At 43.1% G+C, this 24,695-nt stretch overlaps 2 protein-coding genes across 4 annotated transcripts in view; one reads left to right on the top strand and one right to left on the bottom strand.

Annotated features, from left to right (window-relative positions):
• Positions 1-1,358: 1,358 nt before the first annotated feature.
• LOC124047560 (potassium voltage-gated channel subfamily G member 3-like) lies at positions 1,359-8,680 on the bottom strand. Its single transcript, XM_046367872.1, has 4 exons — positions 7,843-8,680; positions 4,966-5,140; positions 4,543-4,609; positions 1,359-3,850 (listed from the first exon to the last, which is right to left on the bottom strand). The coding sequence occupies exons 1-4, from the start codon at positions 8,261-8,263 to the stop codon at positions 3,266-3,268; spliced, it is 1,248 nt and encodes a 415-aa protein (XP_046223828.1). The 5' UTR covers positions 8,264-8,680; the 3' UTR covers positions 1,359-3,265.
• Positions 8,681-10,646: 1,966 nt separating this feature from the next.
• The window catches only part of LOC124048142 (metastasis-associated protein MTA3-like), a 37,331-nt gene continuing 23,282 nt past the window's right edge, over positions 10,647-24,695 (top strand). For all 3 annotated transcript variants that reach the window (XM_046368612.1, XM_046368611.1, XM_046368614.1), the window contains exons 1-7: positions 10,647-10,950; positions 18,973-19,040; positions 19,744-19,837; positions 20,054-20,180; positions 24,082-24,145; positions 24,272-24,389; positions 24,498-24,600. In XM_046368612.1, the coding sequence (XP_046224568.1) occupies positions 10,923-10,950; positions 18,973-19,040; positions 19,744-19,837; positions 20,054-20,180; positions 24,082-24,145; positions 24,272-24,389; positions 24,498-24,600 (602 nt within the window). In that variant the 5' untranslated portion in view covers positions 10,647-10,922. The remainder of the gene's footprint in view (positions 10,951-18,972; positions 19,041-19,743; positions 19,838-20,053; positions 20,181-24,081; positions 24,146-24,271; positions 24,390-24,497; positions 24,601-24,695) is intronic.

Here is a 24,695-nt window from a genome sequence, read left to right as displayed (position 1 = left end):
CAATGTAAAAAATATATTTAAAAATAGTGAAGCTTGCATTCAATTGCCACACAACACACTTATATTCCCTTTGTGGCTGATTTAAGAGGAAATTGTCAACCCTGTTACAGTCAACCCTATTACAGTCAACCCTGTTATAGTCAGCCCTATTCCAGTCAACCCTGTTACAGTCAACCCTATTCCAGTCAACTCTGTTATAGTCAGCCCTATTCCAGTCAACCCTGCTACAGCCAACTCTGTTACAATCAGCCCTATTTCAGTCAACCTTGTTATAGTCAGCCCTATTCCAGTCAACCCTGCTACAGTCAACCCTGTTACAGTCAACCCTGTTACAGTCAACTCTGTTACAGTCAACCCTGTTACAGTCAGCCCTATTACAGTCAACTCTGTTACAGTCAACCCTGTTACAGTCAACTCTGTTAGTCAACCCTGTTACAGTCAGCCCTCTTACAGTCAACTCTGTTACAGTCAACCCTGTTACAGTCAACTCTGTTACGGTCAACCCTGTTACAGTCAGCCCTATTACAGTCAACTCTGTTACAGTCAGCCCTATTACAGTCAACTCTGTTACAGTCAACTCTGTTACAGTCAGCCCTGTTACAGTCAACTCTGTTACAGTCAACTCTGTTACAGTCAGCCCTATTACAGTCAACTCTGTTACAGTCAACCCTGTTACAGTCAACTCTGTTACAGTCAACCCTGTTACAGTCAGCCCTGTTACAGTCAACTCTGTTACAGTCAACCCTGTTATAGTCAACTCTGTTACAGTCAACTCTGTTACAGTCAACCCTGTTACAGTCAACCCTGTTACAGTCAACCCTATTACAGTCAACTCTGTTACAGTCAACCCTGTTACAGTCAACTCTGTTACAGTCAACCCTGTTACAGTCAGCCCTATTACAGTCAACTCTGTTACAGTCAACCCTGTTACAGTCAACTCTGTTACAGTCAACCCTGTTACAGTCAGCCCTATTACAGTCAACTCTGTTACAGTCAGCCCTATTACAGTCAACTCTGTTACAGTCTACCCTGTTACAGTCAACTCTGTTACAGTCAACCCTGTTACAGTCAACTCTGTTACAGTCAGCCCTATTACAGTCAACTTTGTTACAGTCAACCCTGTTATAGTCAACACTGTTACTTTATTTGGCACTTAATAGACACTTACTATAGTATTTATTTTCTTTCTTTTTTACCTCTTGAGATGGGAAAATGGTTTTCTATTAAGTTTTAGGAAATCTATCTTTTTTTCAAACGTTCAAAGGGCATTCAATTGCTGGAAGGAACTGTGACAGTACCAAAGAACACAGGGTAAAACCTCACAATTAGATTATCTTTATAAAGGTTTATCATTTGTTTATTAGGCTAACTGTCAATTAAACATTGGGATATAAATAAGTGCACCTAGATATGCTTCCTATCAAAAGCAAAGAATGTTCTTCAACTGTAAATAGCTTGCCAATAAAGTTGGATGATTTAATGAGTGTTCAACTTATAAGCATTTGTAATTGCAATCATAAAGCACTAATAACAGTGCAGCTACATAAGGATTGAGGGGTGGGGGGGGGCATGGAGACGGATGAGAGGAAGCGAGAGAGGGATGAACAGGGAGATGAGAGGGAGTGTGTGTGTGTTTGGTTCACATATTTCTCCTCTCAGAATCACAGCGACGCACAGGCACAGGCAGCCAATGATCTGCAAAACTGTGTCCAGTCTGAAACTATGGTTTATGTAGCTACACAATTGTTCATGGGATATGTGATGCCCCATACCGGTTACAGATTGGCTAATGGAAAGCCTCGCAAGGAATTTTTCAACTAACCTGTTCTTACCAGAGAATATTCAGCAAGATATTAAGTTCATGTTTTGCACCGAGTGAGGAGTTCCCTCACCATTTTAGCAGCCAGACATCTTGCATTTCCCAACATCTTTGCAATAAATCGTTGTTTTTAATGCGACACGGCCGCGGCCATGTGTAGTTGTAAATGAGAACCTGTTCTCAACTGGCCTACCTGGTGAAATAAATAAATACTTTTTTCAAAAGTACATCAGCAAATCACACATTGCGATCAAAACAAAGATGCAAGAGGCATTTCTCACTCGATACAAAAAGTGGATTTACTTTCTTTCTGAATATTCTCTGTTTTTTGGAGAACCACTTGAAACTGGGCACGGACATTTCTAAGATACATTTTTTACTGAATCGAGAACAAAAAAAGTATCTTCCTTTATAGTATCTCCAAGAACAGGTTAATTGAAAAATGATTTGTGAGGCTTTCCATTAGCCAATCTGTAACGGGTAGGGAGCATCACATATCTCGTTAACAATCCTGTAGCTACAGTTTATGGTCTGAACAGCCTGCTGTGTGTGTGTGTGTGTGTGTGTGTGTGTGTGTGTGTGTGTGTGTGTGTGTGTGTGTGTGTGTGTGTGTGTGTGTGTGTGTGTGTGTGTGTGTGTGTGTGTGTGTGTGTGTGTGTGTGTGTGTGTGTGTGTGTGTGTGTGTGTGTGTGTGTGTGTGTGTGTGCCTGTATGTGTGTGTGTGTGTGTGCGTGCGTGTGAGCAGTAGCGTCACAGCTATGATTGACAGTCATATAGTAACTGAACTAGGTGAGGAACCTGTTGCCCATAGAGACCAGAAACACATAATTTGTCACTTTGTAGTTTGCTAAGAGAAAATCAATAGAAATTCACACACACAAACACGCACACAAACACACACACAGTCTCTGTTGATCTTTTATGCTGAGCTCATGCCGACTGTCTTTGTCTGTTTCTTTCATCTCTGTCAGGCCATCTCATCCTCTCTTTGTCTCTCTCTTTTTTTATTTCAGACTGAAACCTACACAAATGGGAAAAGCTGTCTCTGCGAAAGTAGTTTCCATGGAGATATGATGCAAACATGGACTTATGGTCTTTGTGTGTCTTCTGTCATCTACCCTGCTTCCAGATGGCGGCACAGGATTGGTGGAGACACGAGGGACGTCCAAAAGTCTATTAGTTCATTAAAGTTCCATGTTCAGGGGGAGGGACCGAAGGGGTCAGTTCAACTAGGCAGCTGGGCAAAGCTGTAGAATATGAGAGGGTGTGTGTGTGTGTGTGTGTGTGTGTGTGTGTGTGTGTGTGTGTGTGTGTGTGTGTGTGTGTGTGTGTGTGTGTGTGTGTGTGTGTGTGTGTGTGCGTGCGTGCGTGCGTGCGTGCGTGCGTGCGTGCGTGCGTGCGTCCGTCCGTCCGTCCGTCCGTCCGTCCGTCCGTCTGTCTGTATATTCAGTGTGTGTGTGTGTGTGTGTACCTAGCGGAGCGGAGCTTCAGTTCGTTGTAACACTGAACAAAGCTGTGGTAGATAAATGTGATTGGCAATGCCAGAAGAACGATGCCACTGACCACACACAGCCCGCCCAGCATGCGCCCACCAACCGTTACCGGGTAAACGTCACCGTAACCAACGGTCGTCATGGAGATGACAGCCCACCATGCGGCAGCTGGGATGCTGGCATAGTCTCCTCCTCTGTTACTGCGGTCGTCAAGGTTACGGTGGTCAGGGTCGAGGCCATGCTCCAGCAGCTGAGCCAATGCGCTGTATATTGCCGTGGCAACGGTAAGGAAAATGGCGAGGGTGGCCATCTCGTGACGACAGCGGCGTAGCGTCATCCCCAGAGTCTGCAGTCCCAGGAAGTGTCTGGCCAGCTTCACCAGCCAGAACACACGCATCATCCTCAGAACCCTCAGGGTTACCCCGGCGACGCCTGACAATCCCCCTGCTCCGCCTGGCATCACCATGGAAACGTAGTAAGGTGTGATGGCCGCCACGTCAATCAGGTTCAGCGGCCGACACAGGAAGACCAGCTTGTCCTGGATTAGATTTAGATTTTTGGGTTAGAAAATGTATGTGATAAAAAAAAGAAGGAAAAGTACCAGCTTTTTTGGGGCTATATAGAATATTTTTTTATGGTCTTTCGAGAGCTTTTATGGAGAATGTTTCTATAAAAAACCTTTCTCAATCTGAAAGGTTCTTTGTAGATCCTTTTGTAGAACAATACAGGGTTTTTATTAATTCTGGTCAGCCATATTATATTGTTAAAATTCCATGGGTGTTATTATTGTGTTAATTGACAAGTTGAATCTAGTGAACTACCTCTGGAACAGCTGGGGGTGCCTGAGAAGAGAAATGAGAACCACTGACTGATTTAGTTAACTGTTCTCAAATTACACAAGGCCGTACATGAGTCTTTCACAAGACACAATCACTAGCCACAGTCATATATAATATGTAATGACACTAGATAAACTGGAATGACACTCTCACTCATTGTTGCACAAAAAGGAGCTGCACGTAAATCACACCCCAAAATATTTGAATGAGCCGCCCTACATTTTAATTATCACTAAAAGAGCAAAGAACCATTTTGTCAACCGTAAAGAACCATTGAAGAGTTCCAAGTGTTCTTTGAGACATTATGGTTCCACATAGAACCCTCACCCTTCCCAAAGAACCCTTGAGGAACAATCATATTTTAGTGTGTGGAACCAAGAAGATAACACACCTTAGCCACGAGGAAACGCACCACACACTCCGCTGTGAACCAACCGATACACACCGCCTCCACAATCCTGTAAGAAGAAGGAGGTATATAAAGAGAAACACAGAGAGGGAAAGGAGAGACACAGAGAAGACAAGAGGACTGTTAGAGTTAACCAGCCAAAACATGTCCTGTTGTTGTAGCTACGTCTGATTGCTTATTGATTCGCAGCCAGGTTATGTGTGTGCGGATAATGAATGTTTTAAATTAAAGCCCATGGCTGTCTGCTGTGCAGCATCCGGCTGCTTGTTGTCACCGTTCCATCTTACCGAGAAGCTCACAATCATCACACACACTCCCATACACACAGTCACACACACGAACACCCCGGTTCGACTGAAATTCAATGACCCCTGCTTGCGTGTGCTTTTCTGAGTGTGTGTGTACCTGTGCTCTTCCACCGTGTTGTGTTTTGCCGTGTTCCAATCTGGCAGCGTGCTCATACACAGCATCACCATGGAGACGATGACGAAGATGACGGACAGCAAAGCGAGGAGTTGAGCCGCCACCGATGACCCCGGTTCCTCGAAGGTCCGACGCATCCACTCTAGCCACCCTGATCCACACACACACACACACACACACACACACACACACACACACACACACACACACACACACACACACACACACACACACACACACACACACACACACACACACACACACACACACACACACACACACACACACACACACACAGGTCTGTATTACATGTGTCAAACATATCACACTCAAAGGCCTACACACAGACACAGACAGTGGCGTCTAACTATATAACTAGCATTTGAGATGGGGCTCCCAACACCCATAGGGGGCACAAAGGCACTTGGCAACTCAGATGTGTCCTATTTGTTCATTTTTCAGACGTTTAATTGATTACTAAACATTTTTAAGCCCATCTTTTAGCATTATTATTTATTATATTTTTTATTCTGTCAGTGGTGTTTGGTGGAGGGGGGCACACTGACTGGACCAGGCAAAGAGTACCCTCCCCCATTCTCCCTAGTCAGTGGTTCTTTCCAAGGTGCAAGGAGCAAAGAGATGCCTAGGCAGGACACTACTCTAGTGTGTGCAGTATTGATCAAGCTATACTGAGCAAAAATATAAACACAATATGTAAAGTGTTGGTCTCATGTTTCATGAGCTGAACTAAAAGATCCCCAAAATGTTCCATACGCTCACAAAGATTATTTCTCTCAAATGTAGTGCACAAATGAGTTTACATCCCTGTTCGTGAGCATTTCTCCTTTGCCAAGACCATCCACCCACCTGACAGGTGTGGCATATCAAAAACCTGATTCAACATCATGATCCTTCTGTAGCTCAGTTGGTAGAGCATGGCGCTTGTAACGCCAGGGTAGTGGGTTCGATCCCCGGGACCACCCATACGTAGAATGTATGCACACATGACTGTAAGTCGCTTTGGATAAAAGCGTCTGCTAAATGGCATATATTATTATTATTATATTATATTATCATTACACAAGTGCACCATATGCTGGGGACAATAAAAGGCCACTCTAAAATGTGCAGTTTTGTCACAACACAATGCCACAGATGTCTGAAGTTCTGCGGGAGCGTGCAATTGGTAGTGGTGTAAAGTACTTATGTAAAAATACTTGAAAGTACTACTTAAGTAGTTTTTTGTAATATCTGCACTTTACTATCTATATTTTTGACAACTTTTACTTTTACCTCACTACATTCCTAAAGAAAATGATGTTTTCCCTGACACCCAAAAGTACTTGTTACATTTTGAATGCTTAGCAGGACAGGAAAATGGCCTAATTCACAGATTTATCAAGAGATCTTCCCTGGTCATAATGGCCTAATTCACAGATTTATCAAGAGATCTTCCCTGGTCATGCCTACTGCCTCTGATCTAGCGGACTCACTAAGCCCATGCTTCGTTTGTAGATTATTCCTGAGTGTTGGAGCGTGCCTCTTGCTATCCCTAAATTTTTTAAAAACAGGAAAATTGTGCCGTCTGGTTTGCTTAATATAAAGGTTAAATAAATAAAATAAATAATATGTTGAATTTTAAATAATTCGTACTTTCACTTTTGATACTTAAGTATATTTTAGCAGTTATATTTACTTTTGATACTTGTGTATATTTAAGACGAAATGCTTTAAGACTTTGACTCAAGTTGTATTTTACTGGGTGACTTCTACTTTTATTTGAGTAATTTTCTATGAAGTTTTACTTTTTCTCAAGTATGACAATTGTGTACTTTTTCCCACCACTGGCAATTGGCATACTGACTACAGGAATGTCCACCAGAGCTGTTGCCAGATAATGTAATGTTCATTTCTCTACCATAAGCCTCCTCCAACATTTTTTGGGGGAATTTGGCAGTACGTCCAACAAGCCTCACAACCGCAGACCATGTGTAACCACGCCAGCCCAGGACCTCCACATCCGGCTTCTCCATCTGCAGGATCGTCTGAGACCAGCCCTTTTGTGGGTAAAAAACAAATTCAAATTTGTGCTTGGCCTGGCTCCCAAGTGGGTGGGCCTATGCCCTCCCAGGCCCACCCATGGCTGAGCCCCTGCCCAGTCATGTGAAATCCATAGATTTGGGCCAAATGTATTTATTTCAATTTAGTGATTTCCTTATATGAACTGAACTCAGTAAAATTGTTGAAATTTTTCCTCATTGCGTTTATATATTTTTTTCAGTATATGTAGCCATTTACACCTTCCTGATAAATAAATAAAATGCAAATGTTTTGTTGTTTCTCTGTAATACTAGCCACCTAGCAATTTTATGAAGTTGGAAATTCAGACAGCTAATTAAAATCACTGCCTATGAATTCATAGACATTTTCCACAGTGAAATTCATCGTTAGATGCCTGCATGCAAAGATTGACAGCCATTTAGATTGTTCTTTTCAAAACTCAAATGACAACAAATAGATACACAATTGACTAAAATGTATTTAATTATTGGGTTATGACACTATATACCACTGTGGTAGTTGTACAAAACTCCTAAGGCATAAAAGTTCTTAATGAATCAATGTGCATAATTACGTAAAATAACAATTGAACAGGTACAGAAGTATGCTTAGATAACCTATGCAGAAAAGTATACATTTGTTTTATTATATAGAATTAGGCATAACATACCAGTGCACAAACACACACGAGATTGCAGGTGTTTGAGAAATGCACCCCCCCCCCCCCACCCAATCCTCATGTTTTTGTGCCCCCTCTAAAATAATGAGTGCATGACACCTCTGACAACACACACACACCTTTCTCCACCTCCACCTCGCTCCGGGACTCGTTGTCCTCCGCGCGCATAATCAGGTCCTCTTCGGAGTAACCGGTGTCGTCTAGTCTCCGCTGGCAACAGAACTCCAGATGCGCGCTCCCAAGCCCCCAGTACAGCATTTCGCTGTAAAAGGAGAGCGCGCACACTCCCGGGACGAATCGGAGCTTTCCGGAGCGCAAGTAGAGCATAATGAAGACAAAGGCTTGCGCGTGCCGGTCGAAGAAGAATTCATTGCTATCCTGGTCGTAGTCGTCGCAGACCTCGAGGACTTCCTTCTCCGTGACACAGGCGTGCAGGCGGCTCACGCGCTGAAGTGGGAAATCACGGATCACCTCGCCAGGAAATGCGTACCGGGTACCCCCCACGTTCAATACACAGACGCTCTTCTTACCGAACTTCATCTCTCTCTCCGGTCCACGGTAGCCTAACCGTACACTCACAATCCAGAAATGTCCTCAGGTCTGGCGGTGACCCATCTCCTCTCCAACCACGGAGATCAAAAGTCAAGCAAACCAAATGACTAAATCACTCTGGCGATAACAATCAGGCAGAGCAGAAACTTCCTCTGCGGTCGGTATAGACCCGTGTTCTCCGGATCCGTCCTGGCGCACTTCTTGACTCCAGGCTGTCCTCGGTGTTTTACGCACAGGAGATGGACTCAGACTGATCTCCACTATAGAGGAAAGGGTAATGTCTCTGCTCCCATGGATTGATGGATGAGGTTGCGCCCAGAGCGGGATGGAAACTGCTCCTCTCCTCTCTCTTCTACGTCTGCACCAACCACTCGCTTTCCACCACCTCTCTCCCTCTCTGTGATGTCACAAATCTCCCCCTTTCTCAACACACATGTACGCACGCACACGCGCGCGCGCACACACACACACGCTAGATAAACATTGCGCACCATGGTAACACGTCTGGGATAGAGCTGCCAACGAGAGGCGATCAGAACATGAAATAGGGCCGTTTATGAACAGCTTATTGCCTATACGTCACGCCCACACACAGACTCAGAGACAGACAGACAGACAGACAGACAGACAGACAGACAGACAGACAGACAGACAGACAGACAGACAGACAGACAGACAGACAGACAGACAGACAGACAGACAGACAGACAGACAGACAGACAGACAGACAGACAGACAGACAGACAGACAGACAGACAGACAGACAGACAGACAGACAGACAGACAGACAGACCCAAAGAGTACGAATTACATTGGAAAGGATAACTTGGCAGTGACAACCTATAGTTTAAAATAAATGTTTCTGTTAATGCAAGTTATGGACTATGTTAGCTAGAATTGTTGTGAATATGAATGTTTTCACCACATATACACTGTAAAACATTTCCTGTAAAAAGTACAGCAACTTACTGGCAGAAATTGGCCATTAAGTTACTGTAATTTATTTTACAGTACAGCTACTGTAATCCATTTTACGGTAATCTATTTTATGTCGCCTAAAATGTTACTGTAATCTAATTTACATTTATATTACTGGAATTATCCATGTAGCGACATATGACTCAGTGTTTTTTGCACGTTTTTATTTTTGCATTTACATTTTTGTCATTTAGCAGGCGCTGTCAGTGCATTCAACCAAGGTTGATAAAAAAAAACACATATCATATGATAGCAAGTAAAACTTTTCTGTAACGTTACTGAAAATGTTGTTGTAGTTAGTGTATTGGTCTCCAAAATAATTGTAATTAAAACAAGATGTCTTATGATATATCTCTGACTATCTCTGACTATCTCTGGATAGTGCCAATACATTACTGAGATACTCACGGTAACTTGATGCCAGAGCAACGAAACACAGTACGATACAGGCAAAGTGGCTATTCACTCGTAAGAAAATTATTTCCACAGTATTATACTGTAATTACAAGGCATTAGAGCAAACAGGTTTGCTCTAGGCATTCACATAGTACAGGATATTAAGGAACACTTGCACTCTTTAGAAGCATAAACAAAGACTTCCAAACTGGCCTTGATTGAAGGGCAAAACAGTTCAACTGGACATGGGTAAATATTCAACCATTAAAAGATTTAAGACCCACTACCACTATGTACCCTATTTCCATGTAATAGCTAGGGAACTACCAACTACCTTTATTTTGCTAGGCAAGTCAGTTAAGAACAAATTCTTATTTTCAATGACGGCCTAGGAACAGTGGGTTAACTGCCTGTTCAAGGGCAGAACGACAGATTTGTACCTTGTCAGCTCGGGGATTTGAACTTGCAACCAAATTCACATAGAGATGTGAGTTATAGATCTTCCAGTCTGATTAAAAGCAAGTCTAAGAGCCAATAGATCTGTTCTCTGTGCTATTTCTATGCTTCCCGTTCTTATGTTTAGTTTTTCATCTTCTACTTTCGGTTTTGTACACGAGCTTCAAACAGCTGAAAAAAACAATATTTTTGGTTATGTGAAATACATTACAAGGCGGTTTAGATGGTACAATAATTCCCTACACACTGCTTGTTTTGTCACATAAACTGAAATTAGGAAAACAATTTGAATTTTAGCATTCAGGAAATGGCAGAGATATATCTGCATATTGTACCTTTAAGGTGTCCGTAATAGAATACGTATGGCAAAAACAAATGTAGAGATTCATTAATACAATTCTATAGCTTCTAAAATATATTTTACAACGGTGAGGAGTGCCAAGATGGAGACACGGTGGCTTCAGCACAGCACCCCCTATGTGTCACCTAGTGTATATATAAACTGCTGGTTCCCTCCCCCTCTCTCCTCCGGGACCGTCACTAGAAGCCTATGGTTTCGGGTTGATCGGAGCCTTTTGGTTGTGTGTGTGTCTCTCTGTGTGTGCGCCCAGTACTACTGTATTGTACTGTGAGAAGGTAGACAGATAGGGGGCACCGCACCAAAATCTCCCGCTCAACCCCCCCACAAACTCACTTTCTAACTTCAACGTTTTTTTTTTTAAATCGACCACAGGACTTTAACAACTGATCGCTTTATTTATTGATAACATTTTCGGTTAGTTTATGGTTTGTGTTTTTACACACCGGGAGGGCAGAAATGGCCGCCAACATGTACCGGGTCGGAGGTATGTCACATAGGGTTTTTGATGAAGTCGAAACATGCTAATTTTCTCTCAATGTCGGCGAATGTGTTATTTTCTCAGAAATAGATATAGTTTCAAATATTATAATTGGCAGGCAAACGTGATCAGTCATTTACAGGAGAAATGCATGGATTTGCCAAATATTTAGGAATCTAATGGGTCAGGCCTCGCGACTATCGTGGCCATACCAGTCAGTCAGCCAGCTAGCCATTAGCTAGCATGTTACACCATAAACATGACTATTTTATACTTTAGCTTAATGTACTCTTATTTTCACGTAATATCCAATTTAATATACACATGCACAGACATGCATTGCATGATTTGTTGAGTGCACGTTGGATTGTCTTTATGATTATTGTTAGGAAGAGGTGCCTTTTGTATTCGGCTCCTTTTTGGCACGCAACCATGTAATACGGCTCCTTATTGTGCTAGCTAACAGCTAGCTAACGAGTCAACTGACTAGAAGTGCATGCTTTGTTGCCAATTCAATGGATTATCTTAACCGCTGTAGCCAGATAATAAAGCTTTGTTTGATATTGTGAGGGGAATGGCCCATGCATCTGTTTCTTGTAGTTTTGCTGATACTCAGCTCCAGGTAGCTAGCTATGCAGTTAGTATCCCCAGGTTATCCACCTAACTAGCTGTTGATGCCATTCGATTCCGACATTGTCTCATGGCGTCACGTGAACTAGTCTTTCACGTTTGCGAGACGAGCCAGTAGGGAAACACTATTGTCACGCCACTTCCATACAGAAGTTACTTTTTTTTGTACCCGGTTAGGAGACTGAGGTTAAGGTTAGCGAAGATGCTCTCCTAATTTGCTACGACAATCACTTTGTATCGACGTGACATGAACATATCGTGTCCCATTAGCTACTGTTTATGATAATGATCCCAGAGCATCTGCCCTGGGCAACAAAGGCAGCGGTAAAGGATAGTATCTTGCATGTATAATAACGTAAAACACTGCTGGGTGAAAGGATGATCTGGAAACAATGTAACGATGCTTTTTTTTTCATATCGGCAACAGAGTATCGGAATGTACGTCACGTGGATGTCTGATCAATTGTCATCTTTTTCAGAGTTATTTAGGGCTGTTTTCCACCGGATGTCACTGTGTTTGCATTGTATCCAGTTTTTTACATTTATTTTTACCTTTTATTTAACTAGGCAAGTTAGTTAAGAACAAATTCTTATTTTCAATGACGGTCTAGGAACAGTGGGTTAACTGCCTGTTCAGGGGCAGAACGACAGATTTGTACCTTGTCACCTCGGGGGTTTGAACTTGCAAACTTCCGGTTACTAGTCCAATGCACTATTCTACCCTGCCATTTAAAGTTGTCATGTCACGTACACAAGTACAGTGAAATTGCTCCCTTTTTTTTCAAGCAACAAACCCAACAAACCCAACAAAGCAGTAATCAATTTAAACGTAGCACTAAATAAGGTATAACAAAAACATTTGAGATTTTGTGTTACTGGCCTACACAATAGTGCATAATGTCAAAGTAGAATTTATGTTTTTAGATTTCTTTAAACTAATGAATTAAAAGTGAAAAGCTGAAATGTCTGGAGTCATTAAGTATTCAACCCTTTGTTATGGAAAGTCTAAATAAGTTTAGGAGTAAACATTTGCTGAACAAGTCACATAATTAATTTAATGGACACTCTTGTGTGCGGTAATAGGTTTGAACATGATTTTTGACTGACTACATCATCTCTGTACCCCACACATACATACAATTATCTGTAAGATCCCTCAGTCGAGTAATGCATTTCAACCACAAAGACCAGGGAGGTTTTCCAATGTCTCACAAAGATAGACAACTATTGTTAGAAAGAAGAAAAAGACATTGAATATCCCTTTGAGCAATACACCCAGTTACTACGAAGATACCGGCATCCTTCCTAACTCAGTTGCTGGAGAGGAAGGAAACTGCTCAGTGATTTCACCATGAGGCCAAAGGTGACTTTAAACCAGTTACAGAGTGTAATCTTAGAGCGGAGATCCCGCTAGCGGGATCAAATTCGACAACATCCGGTGAAATCGGAGTGCGCCAAATACAAAATCGTAATATTAAACATTCATGAAAATACAAGTGTCATACATGATTCTTTAGCGTAGAATCTTGGTAATCAAACTGCGTTGCCAGATTTAAAAAAGGCTTTACGGCGAAAGCATAGCATTCGATTGTCTGAGGACAGTGCCTCACATTAGCATATTTTCCAAACCAGCACATGCGTCATGAAATAACAAATAAGCGATCAAATAAATCACTTACTTTTGAAGATCTTCCTCTGTTTGCAATCCCAAGGGTCCCAGCTACACAATGAATGGTCGTTTTGTTCGATAAAGTCCTTCTTTATATCCCCAAAATGCCGTTTAGTTGGCGCCATTGAATTCAATAATCCAGTCCTTCAACATGCGTACAAAGGGTTCCAAAAAGTTACCAGCAAAGTTCATCCAAACGAGTCAAACAATGTTTTTTATTAATCTGCAGGTTGTCTAATATCGAAATAAATGATCATATTTCAGACGGAGATTGCTATGTTCAATAGCAAAGGAAAAGAGCGAAGATCGCGCCCACGTTCACTTGCGCAAAAAGACAACTTTTGCTCTGGCGCTCAAATTGGAAAGACTACAAATACATTTTAATTTTAAAAAACAAGCCTAAAACCTTGTATAAAGACTGACATCTACTGGAAGTCATAAGAACTGCAATCTGGGAGGTGGAAATGAGATATTTCAATAGCATTGCAGTGGAAGTCATTCAGAGCTAAATAAAAAACAACATCTGGATCGATTTTCCTCGAGTTTTCGCCTGCCATATAGTTCTGTTATACTCACAGACATTATTTTAACTGTTTTAGAAACTTCAGAGTGTTTTCTATCCTTTCTACCAATTATATACATACCCTAGCTCCTGGGCCTGAGTAACAGCCAGTTTACTTTGGGCACGTCAGACAGGCGGAAATTCAGGAAACTAGCCTTACTCGCAGAGTGGTTAATGGCTGTGAAAGGAGAAAACTGAAGATGGATCAACAACATTGTAGTTACTCCACAATTTTCACCTAATCGACAAAATAAAAATATTCAAAAACATGCATCCTGTTTGAAACAAGGAACTAAAGTAATACTGCAAAAATGTGGCAAAACAATTTATTTTTTGTCCAGAATACAAAGTTATATGTTTGGGAAAATTCAATACACACAATACTGAGTACCACTCTCCGTATTTTCAAGCATATGGTTGGCTGCATCATGTAATGGTATGCTTTTAATCTGTAAGGATTGGGGAGTTTTTCAGGATAAAAAAATTAATCTAATGGAGCTAAGAAAAGGCAAAATCCTAGAATAAAACCTTGTTCAGCCTGCGTTCCACCAGACACTGGGAGATGATTCCACCTTTCAGCAGGACAATAACCTAAAACACAAGGCCAAATATACACTGGTTTTGCTTACCAAGATGACAAATGTTCCTGAGTGGCCTAGGTACAGTTTTGACTTAAACTGTCGTGAAAACCTATGGCAAGACTTGAAAATAGTTGTCTAACAATGATCACCAACCAACTTGACAGAGCTTGAAGAATTGTGCAAATATTGTACAATCCAGGTGTGCAAAACTCTTAGATGTACCCAGAAAGACTCACAACTGTAACCGCTGCCAAAGGTGATTTTAGCATGTATTAAGTCACCGGTGTGAGCACTTATGTAAATTTGGTATTTCATTATCAATTCAGTAAGCAAAAAAACAATTCTGAACATGTTTTCACTTTGTCATTATGGGATATTGTGTGCAGATGGTAACACAAAATGTGGACTAAATCAAGGGGTATGAATACTTTCTGAAGGCACTTTTTGAAGGGGAAAGGGGAGTAGGTATTATATATATATAATAAACAGAGTAACAGCAGCGTAAATTGTGATTGTATGTGCGTGTGTATAGAGTCAGTATAAATGTGTGTGTGTGTGTGTGTGTGTGTGTGTGTGTGTGTGTGTGTGTGTGTGTGTGTGTGTGTGTGTGTGTGTGTGTGTGTGTGTGTGTGTGTGTGTGTGTGTGTGTGTGGACTCCTGTAAGTGCAACTCAGTCTGTGTAGCCATTCTGTTAGCTATTTAGAAGTCTTGTGGCTTGAGGATAGAAGCTGTTCAGGAGCCTGTTGGTGCCAGACTTGATGCACTGGTACTGCTGTTATAGAGGTCCTGGATGACAGGGAGGGATGCTGTTGCCAAACCAAGCAGTGATGCAGCTGTAACACATTTTGAGGATTTGAGGGTCCATGCCAAACCCTTTCAACTTCCTGAGTCAGAAAAGGCACTTTTGTGCCTTCTTCACGACTGTGTGAGTGGACCATTTTGATTCCTTGGTGATTTGGACACCAAGGAACTTAAGGCTCTCGGTCCACTCCACTGCAGCCCCGTCGATGTGGATGGGGGCGTGCTCACCCCCTCCACCCCTTGTTGTATCTTGTCCACGATCAGCTCCTTGGTCTTACTGACGTTGAGGGAGAGTTTGTTGTCACTGACCTACACCCTTTAGACTGTCGTTGTCGCCGGTGATCAGGCTTACCACCGTTGTGTCGTCAGCAAACTTGATGATGGTGATGGAGTCGTGCGTTGCCATGCAGTCGTGGGTGAACACAGGAGGGGACTAAGCACACACCCCTGTGGGCCCCTGTGTTGAGGGTCAGTGTGGCAGAGGGGATTTTGCCTACCCTCACCACCTGGAGTCCAGGATCCAGTTGCAGAGGGGGAGGTGTTCCGTTCCAGGGTCCCGAGCTTGGTGACGATCTTGGAGGGGACAATGGTGTTGACCGCTGAGCTGTAGTCAATGAACAGCGTTCTCACATAAGTATTCCTCTTATCTAGTGGGTGAGGGCACTGTGGAGTTCAATTGAGTTTGCATCGTCTATGGATCTGTTGAAGCTGTATGCAAATTGGAGTGGGTCTAGGGTGTCTGGGATGACAGAGTGGATGTGTGCCATAACCAGCCTCTCAAAGCACTTCATGATTACAGATGTGAGAGCTACAGGGTGATAGTCATTGTGGCATGAATCCTTAGAGTTCTTAGGAACAGGAGTGATGATAGTCATTTTAAGACGTGGGGATTACAGACTGGGACAAGGAGAGGATTAAAATGACTCAATCAGCTATGATATATAATATTATAGCTATGATATTATAGCTACTCTATTAATGTGTAATCTGGCTATTGGACCATTTATGCCTGGAACTGGCCCTGTGTGTGTCTAGTAACGCAGCAAACCTATTTGCTGACGGTTGATATGCTTCTATAGGTAAAGGCTATCAGGTAGGTGTGCCACTCAGACCTGATTGACTTGTTAATAATAATATAATAATAATAATATATGCCATTTAGCAGATGCTTTTATCCAAAGCGACTTACAGTCATGTGTGCATACATTCTACGTATGGGTGGTCCCGGGGATCGAACCCACTACCCTGGCGTTACAAGCGCCATGCTCTACCAACTGAGCATGTATGAACCAGACATTGATGCATCCAGCTAGAGCGAGAGGTTTAAAAAAATACTTTCTTAGTGACCAAAGTATCAGAGCTTGTTTTTAAACATTTGATTTCCAAGGGGGGCGGTGCGGGCCATGAGGAAGGCCCAAAAGTGTCTCACTCCCCTGGTCAGAAAGCTCATAATTAGCTGGGTCATCGCAAGCACCAGCGTAGATATCATGATCTGGTAGTATACGAGGAGCTGTAGGTCATAGGGGCACTTGCCAAAGTTGTCGGAGAAAGCCGTTAAGGGACAGGGACTGCACGTCAAACAAATTGCCAAATGTCTCCAAAGAGATAAATGAATTATCTGAATGAATGAATAAAATGAAGAGCAGGTTACAGAGTTGTTGATTGTCCACTGTCAACATTCTGGAACTCGTGATGTCATAATCGACTCCTCTATTACATCATGTTGGGTCCATATCTTATGTATCTTTGACAGTGAACAGTAAACCCAAATCACTTTTACAAAGCTCAGCTGACCAGTTAGTAGTTTGACTTGCAATTTGTACTGCCTACTTTTGAAAGACGATTTCTTTCATCAAAATGGCACAGCTCGCCCAGAAAGGTGGGCTGTGCAACATGGAGATGTTATTTTTGGCTGTTATTTTCTGTCTCCTATCGCCTGCTGCTACAAAAGTGTTGTCTTCTTCGTCTTTGGACCAGACGACTTTGATGCCAGTGAAGGACCACCCTGTTCCGAACAACCCCGACGCTACCAAAGAGACACATTTTAAGACATTGCTGGAACAACTTGAGAGTTTACGGGTGAAAGACGATTCTTCTCCAGGTAATGTGGGCCAGTTGACTAAAGGCTATTCCTCCAAAAATGCCAAGGACCCCTCAGAGCCCCTGATTTATGTTCCAGAGCACAAGCCTTTGATGCCAGTAAAGGAACACCCTATTCAGGACATCCCCAATGCTGCAAAAGTGACCAAAATGGTGCAAGTGGACCAGATGCTGGAACAACCTCAGAGGATGAATGATGATACTTTCCAAGGTAAAGCTAAAATCCCCCAGAAGATTGTAGAGAAACCTATTCATTATCTACTGGCTTACAAGCAAACAGCATTACATGGTGATGATGACGTCTTCAAAGAAAATGTTCAGGCTCCAGCTTCAAAAGCTCAGAAGAGCACCCTGAAGATCAAACCCAGAGTCAACATATTGACTGACCCTTCTTACACCGAGCCACTTGTGAAGGTGAACCTGATTTTGGGGCTCTTTTTCTATGGCTTCATCGTAATAGTAGTTCTCTATGATGCTGTGAGAATCTCCAAGGAGGCTAGAAGGAGATCTGATGCTATGGCCGCTGCCAGGCTGAAGAAAAGACAACCAGCCACCGATGAACCACAGACACTGTTGTCCAGAGTTCGGGAGAGCATATCTTCACGCTTTGGTTTGAAACAGGCATCATCCACACCACAGTGTGCCCACATTTCTGACGATTCGGCAAAAGAGTTGCACAAGTCAAAGGAGTCAATCTCCACCGAGGACAAATCTGAATCGGAAAAGAGACCCGGAAAGAGTGCCGTCAGCCTGAGAGAGTGTGAGCCGCCTCTGTCTAGCATCCCAGAGAACTTTCTTGTGCCTGACTCTGAGCCTACCATCCAGGTGGCATTAAACCCATTCGACACCAAGCTAGCCGAAGTTGTATCCGACAATGCTGAGGCATCCAACTACGAGGCAACCGAGAAGCCCTGCTACACACATTCCGGGCTCACTGAGGTTTGTATCGATTAAGACCGAGGGCTACTTCTTAAACCAAGTGACATTGAATAAAAGCAGCAGATATTGAATCTCCAAATGAGATCACATGGAGACTGCCACCTATGAAGACTTATTTTTTCTGTTTGTAATTGAATTGAATTTCTTTAGAATAGTAATAAAAATATATTGCATTTAAAACTTATGTTTAAAGTCATTTTTGGGTATTTTGAATTGTTGTTGTACTGTTGTGTTGTAAATGAATAAGAAACGTTATTTAATTGATCAAATAGATTTTTCAGAGAAAAAAAATTGTTTATCAAATGATTCTTCTGTACTTTTGCATACTGTTTTTTGTCAGTAGTTCTGAAAGTAGCACTCACAAGCCAAAAGTGTCCCTGAAAATATTTTGCTACGTCAGATATGTGCAGATACAGTGCCTTCAGAATGTATTCATACCACGTGAACAGAACCAACAACTCTCAGAAAGAGTTTGTGTTTGACTGTATGTCCCCTGTCTCCCTTTATTTGACTACTGCAGCCTCTGCCAGGGGTTTTGGGTCTTTTATGACACCGCCATGATGCAGTGGCCTGGCCCGCTAACTGCAGGGTCACTGGTTCAAGCCCCATTGGGTTGTTCTCCCCGGTTGTTGAATTAGGTGTTAGAACAGGGCTGGAATAAAAGCCTGCACACCCAGTAGCTGGAGTGGTTATACAGTAAGGTGGCAGGCAGTGTGTCAATGTGATGTTATTGTATTCTCTTCCAGACTATGTATTCATTGAGAATTCCTCCAGCAACCCTTACCTGATCCGCCGGATAGAAGAACTAAACAAGGTACTGCCTGCCCTGGGGTGTGTGTGTGTGTTTGTGTGTAGGTAATTAAAGTACTCTGGCTGATGTGCCTGACTGCGAATAGCTGCCTGTCTGTCCTGTGACTTTTCCTGTCCTGCGCTAGTGTGTGTGAGTGTGAGATTGTGTGTGTAATATGATGCTTAGCGACAGATGTTACCTGCCTTCAACTGTCATTTCCATGGCAACCAGAAGGTGAGAATGGGCACACCTCCTCCAACCCCCTCTCTCTCCCTCAGTACCACCCGCTGTCCTCTTCATCCATACCTCCTTCCCTCTGTCATCCGTACCTCCTTCCCTCTGTCATCCGTACCGCATTTGCTTTCTCCTCTTCATCCGTACCTCCTTCCCTCTTTCCTCTCTTCCTCCATGCCCTTCCATCAACTTGTTTTTATCTCAGAGGAGACAAAACATCTGCTTGCCCAGTTACATCCACAATCTTTCAATGTATCTATCAGTCAGTGTCATGGCTATTAGGTCAGGGAGAAAAGTCTCATGGGAAATTAAAATGTTGGTCTTCTTGTTAGTTAGTCATTGTATTTCCCTGCCTCTCTCTCTAAATGCAATTCAAGATGCTGTTTTTAAAGTTTAGGAACTCTTTCCCCCTCCCATAAACAGCCAGTCATAAATTTGAGTAGTATTTATGTGATAAATGAGTGTTTAACCTCTCTCCCCTTACTCTCTTCAGACGGCCAGTGGCAATGTGGAGGCCAAGGTGGTGTGTTTCTACAGAAGGAGAGACATCTCACACAGCCTCATACAGTTGGCTGACAAACACGCACGTAGGTGGCCCTGTGTGTGTGTGTGTGTGTGTGTGTGTGTGTGTGTGTGTGTGTGTGCGTGCGTGCGTGCGTGCGTGCGTGCGTGCGTCCATATGTGTGCTTTTGTGTATCAGTGTAACAGTAGGGGGTAGCTGAATGTCTGTAGAGTTTCCTGATCCATATAACGGGGGTGAAGGCTCAGACAGTCATGTTTTGTGTGTGTGTGTGAACATACAGAGGACCTAGAGGAGGAGAAAGAGAGTCCGTCGGAGGCGGACCTGACAGACAAACAGGAGCACCAGTTACGCCACAGAGAACTGTTCCTCTCGCGCCAATATGAGAGTCTACCAGCCACACACATCAGGTACTCTCACTCATTTACACACACACACGCTAGGGACATGACGGTCACGCAATTTTGGATGACTGCAATTTGTCAGCCAAATGACCGCAGGCATCTTAATATCCATTCGAATAGCAACCAAACAATATATATATATAGTTGAAGTCGGAAGTTTACATACACTTAGGTCAGATTTATTAAAACTCGTTTTTCAACCACACCACAAATTTCTTGTTAACAAACTATTGTTTTGGAAAGTCGGTTAGGACATCTACTTTGTGCATGACACAAGTAATTTTTCCAACAATTGTTTACAGACAGATTACTTCAATTCCAGTGGGTCAGAAGTTTGCATACACCAAGTTGACTGTGCCAAAAACAGCTTGGAAAATTCCAGAAAATTATGTCATGGCTTTTGAAGCTTCTGATAGGCAATTGGAGGTGTACCTGTGGATGTATTTCAAGGCCTACCTTCAAACTCAGTGCCTCTTTGCTTGACATCATGGGAAAATCAGAAGAAATCAGCCAAGACCTCAGAAAAACAATTGTAGACCTCCACAAGTCTGGTTCATCCTTGGGAGCAATTTCCACACGCCTGAAGGCGAATGAAAAAGAAAACCGCACACTGCTCTTGATAGTATCACTGATCTTTAATAAGCTTACGTATATCGGCTTTCGTCAGAGCTTATGCCCTCAAGCTCTGACGAAGGCTGCGAGGCCGATATGTAACCTTATTAAAGATCAGTGATACTATCTAGACTAGTGTGCGGTTTTCTTTTTCATTCATCTTGTTCAACTATTGACATGCACCTGCAATAAGTTTGCTCAGATATGCGAGTGCCTTTTGAATTTCAAACATCTGAAGGTACCTCATTCATCTGTACAAACAATAGTACGCAAGTATAAACCCCATGAGACCATGCAGCCGTCATACCGCACAGGAAGGAGATGCGCTCTGTCTCCTAGAGATGAACGTACTTTGGTGCGAAAAGTAAAAATCAATCCCAGAACAACAGCAAAGGACCTTGTGAAGATGCTGGAGGAAACAAGTACAAAAGTATCTATATCCACAGTAAAACAAGTCCTATATTGACATAACCTGAAAGGTCGCTCAGGAAGGAAGTAGCCACTGCTCCAAAACCACCATAAAAAATACAGACTACGGTTTGCAACTGGACATGGGGACAAAAATGTTACTTTTACCCGATGAAACAAAAATAGAACTGTTGGACCATAATGACCATCATTATGTTTGGAGGAAAAAGTGGGGGGGGGGGGGGTTTGCAAGCCGAAGAACACCATCCCAACCGTGAAGCACGGGGGAGGTAGCATCTTGTTGTGGGGGTGTTTGCTAAAGGAGAGATTGGTGCACTTCCCAAAATAGATGGCTTCATGAGGAAGGAAAATTATGTGCATCTATTGAAGCAACATCTCAAGACATCAGTCAGGAAGTTAAAGCTTGGTCTTCCAAATGGGCAATGACCCCAAAGCATACTTCCAATGTTTTGGCAAAATGGCTTAAGGACAACACAGTCAAGGTATTGGAGTGGCCATCACAAAGCCCTGACCTCAATCCTATAGAAAAAATGTGTGCAGAACTGAAAAAGCTTGTGTGAGCAAGGAGGCCTACAAACCTGATTAAGTAACACCAGCTCTGTCAGGATGAATGGGCCAAAATTCACCCAACTTATTGTGGGAAGCTTGTGGAAGGCTACTCAAAACGTTTGACCCAAGTTAACCAATTTAAAGGCAATGCTACAAATACTAATTGAGTGTATGTAAACTTCTGACCCATTGGGAACGTGATGAAAGAAATAAAAGCTGAAATAAATCATTCTCTACTATTATTCAGACATTTCACATTGTTAAAATAAAGTGGTGATCCTAACTGACCCAAGACAGGGAATTCTTACTAGGATTAAATGTCAGGAATTGTGAAAAACTGAGTTTAAATGTATTTGGCTAAGGTGTATGTAAACTTTCGACTTCAACTGTATATGGTGCAAATTTGAAATCACACACTATTCCCTATGTCGGGCTCAGTGTGTGTATATATGTATATTTAAAGATTGAACCCACAGTAGGCGGAAAACAGTGCCACGGCCGCCCCACCACCATTGTTTTTGTTGCTGAGCTGAGGAGACGTCAGCATGGTCCCCCCCAAAAAATGCTGTACATTTTGTGCTCTTCAGTCGCGCGTGTCAAGTGACTTCTTTGTTGTTGTAATATCGCAAACGAATGTGTCAGTTTCCCCATTTAAGGAATACAGGTTTAAAAGAAGCACATCTCCTCTACTCTGCTCCTGACTACATGTACTAGAAATTGATCTCAGGTGCATCCTGTTCCCATTCATCATCCTTGAGCTGTTTCTACAACTTGATTGGAATCCACCTGTGGTAAATTCAATTGATTGGACAGGATTTGGAAAGGCACACGCCTGTCTAATATAAGGTCCCACAGTTGACAGTGCATGTCGGAGCAAAAACCAAGCCAGGAAGTTGAAGGAATTGTATGTAGAGCTCCGAGACAGGATTGTTTTTAGGCACAGATATGTGGAAGGGTAACAAAACATGCCTGCAGCTTTGAAGGTCCCCAAGAACACAGTGGCCTCCATCATCCTTAAATGGAAGAAGTTTGGAACCCCCGAGACTCTTCCCAGAGCTGGCCGCCCCGGACAAACTCAGCAATCGGGGGAGAAGGGCGGTGACCAAGAACCCGATGGTCACTCTGACAGAGCTCTAGAATTGCTCTGTGGAGATGGGAGAACCTTCCAGAAGGAGGACAACCTCTGCAGCGCTCCAACAATCAGGCCTTTATGGCAGAATCGCCAGACAGAAGCCACTCCTCAGTAAAAGGCACATGACAGCCCGCTTGGAGTTTGCCAAAAGGCACCTAAAGACTCTCAGACCATGAGAAACCAGATTAGTTGGTCTGATGAACCCAAGATTGAACTCTTTGCCATGAATGCTAAGAGTCACGTCTGGAGGAAATCTGGAACCATCCCTACGGTGAAGCATGGTGGTAGCTGGATCATGCTGTGGGGATGTGTTTCAACAGCAGGGACTGGGAGACTAGTCAGGATCAAGGGAAAGATGAACAGAACAAAGTACAGAGAGATCCATGATGAAAACCTTCTCCATAGCGTTCAGGACCGTAGAGTGGGATGCAGGTTCACTTTCCAACAGAACAATAACCCTGAGCACACAGCCAAGACAACGCAGGAGTGGCTTCGGGACAGGTCTCTGAATGTCCTTGAGTGGCCCAGCCAGAGCCCGGACTTGACCCCGGTCGACCATCTCTGGAGAGACATGAAAATAACAACACTCCCCATCCAACCTGACAGCTTGAGAAGATCTGCAGAGAAGAATGTGAGAAAGTCACCAAATGCAGGTGTGCCAAGCTTGTAGTGTCATACCCAAGACTCGAGGCTGTAATCGCTGCCAAAAATGTTTCAACAAAGTACTGAGTAAACAGTCTGAATACTTATGTGATATTTGTTTTTATTTGTATTTTTATTCCATATAAATTGACAAAAAATGATAACCAGTTTTTTCTTTGTCATTATGGGGTATTGTGTGTAGATTGATAACGAAGAAAAACAATTTTATCAATTTTAGAAAAATGCTGTAACGTAACAAAATGTGGAAAATGTCAAGGGGTCTGAATACTTTCTGAATGCTCTGTATCAGGGGAGGCTGCTGAGGGGAGGACGGCTCATAGTAATGCCTGGAACTGATCATTTTATTTTCATGACGGTAACCGTCGGTGACACGGTTATACAGTCATTGTGCCCCCCCACACACACACACACACAATCCCCCCTGCTGTAACAGGCAGTACCCCAGGATGCACACTCACCCAGCCATTAAACTGTGTACCACAGACAACAGTGCTCACCCCCCCCCCCGTCTCTCTCTTTTAGGGGGAAGTGTAGTGTGGCATTGTTGAATGAGACGGAAGCTGTTCTCTCCTACCTGGACAAAGAGGTAAGAGGGGTTGTGTGTAGGTGTTGGTAGGTCCACACCTGCCAATAAAATGCCTCCCATACCATTCTCATGTGTCAGCTTTGTGTGTGTGTGTGTGTATTGTAAAAACATGTGTGTTTTCCATAGGATATGTTCTTCTACTCGCTGGTCTATGACCCTACCCAGAAGACACTGTTGGCTGATAAAGGAGAGATCAGAGTGGGACCACGCTTTCAGGCTGACGTACCTGACATGCTACAGGAGGGTAGGCACACACACACACACACACACACACACACACACACACACACACACACACACACACACACCCACACCCCCCCCACCCCCTCTGACTGACTGTATCTCTTCGTAGGTGACTCAGATGAACGTGACCAATCAAAGCTAGAAGAGAAGCTATGGGATCCTGACTGTCCTCTCTCCAGCAAACAGATAGACCAGTTCCTGGTGGTGGCACGGTACGACCTTTAACCTCTTATCCCTGACCTCTCGGTTCATTTTTCCGTACCGAAGACCCTTGATCTCTAGCCCTGACATTAAAACTGTGTGCTTG

Source organism: Oncorhynchus gorbuscha, linkage group LG11 (assembly GCF_021184085.1).
Source record: "Oncorhynchus gorbuscha isolate QuinsamMale2020 ecotype Even-year linkage group LG11, OgorEven_v1.0, whole genome shotgun sequence".
NCBI classification, from domain to species: Eukaryota; Metazoa; Chordata; class Actinopteri; order Salmoniformes; family Salmonidae; genus Oncorhynchus; species Oncorhynchus gorbuscha.
This window is presented reverse-complemented; position numbering and strand designations above follow the sequence as displayed.

Coding starts and splice junctions, on each gene's coding strand:
- LOC124047560 (XM_046367872.1), bottom strand. CDS start 8,263: ATGAAGTTCGGTAAGAAGAGCGTCTGTGTATTGAACGTGGGGGGTACC. Junction 5,141..7,842: donor CGAGGTGGAGGTGGAGAAAG/GTGTGTGTGTGT, acceptor TGTGTGTGTGTG/GATCAGGGTGGCTAGAGTGG. Junction 4,610..4,965: donor AACACGGTGGAAGAGCACAG/GTACACACACAC, acceptor TTCTTCTTACAG/GATTGTGGAGGCGGTGTGTA.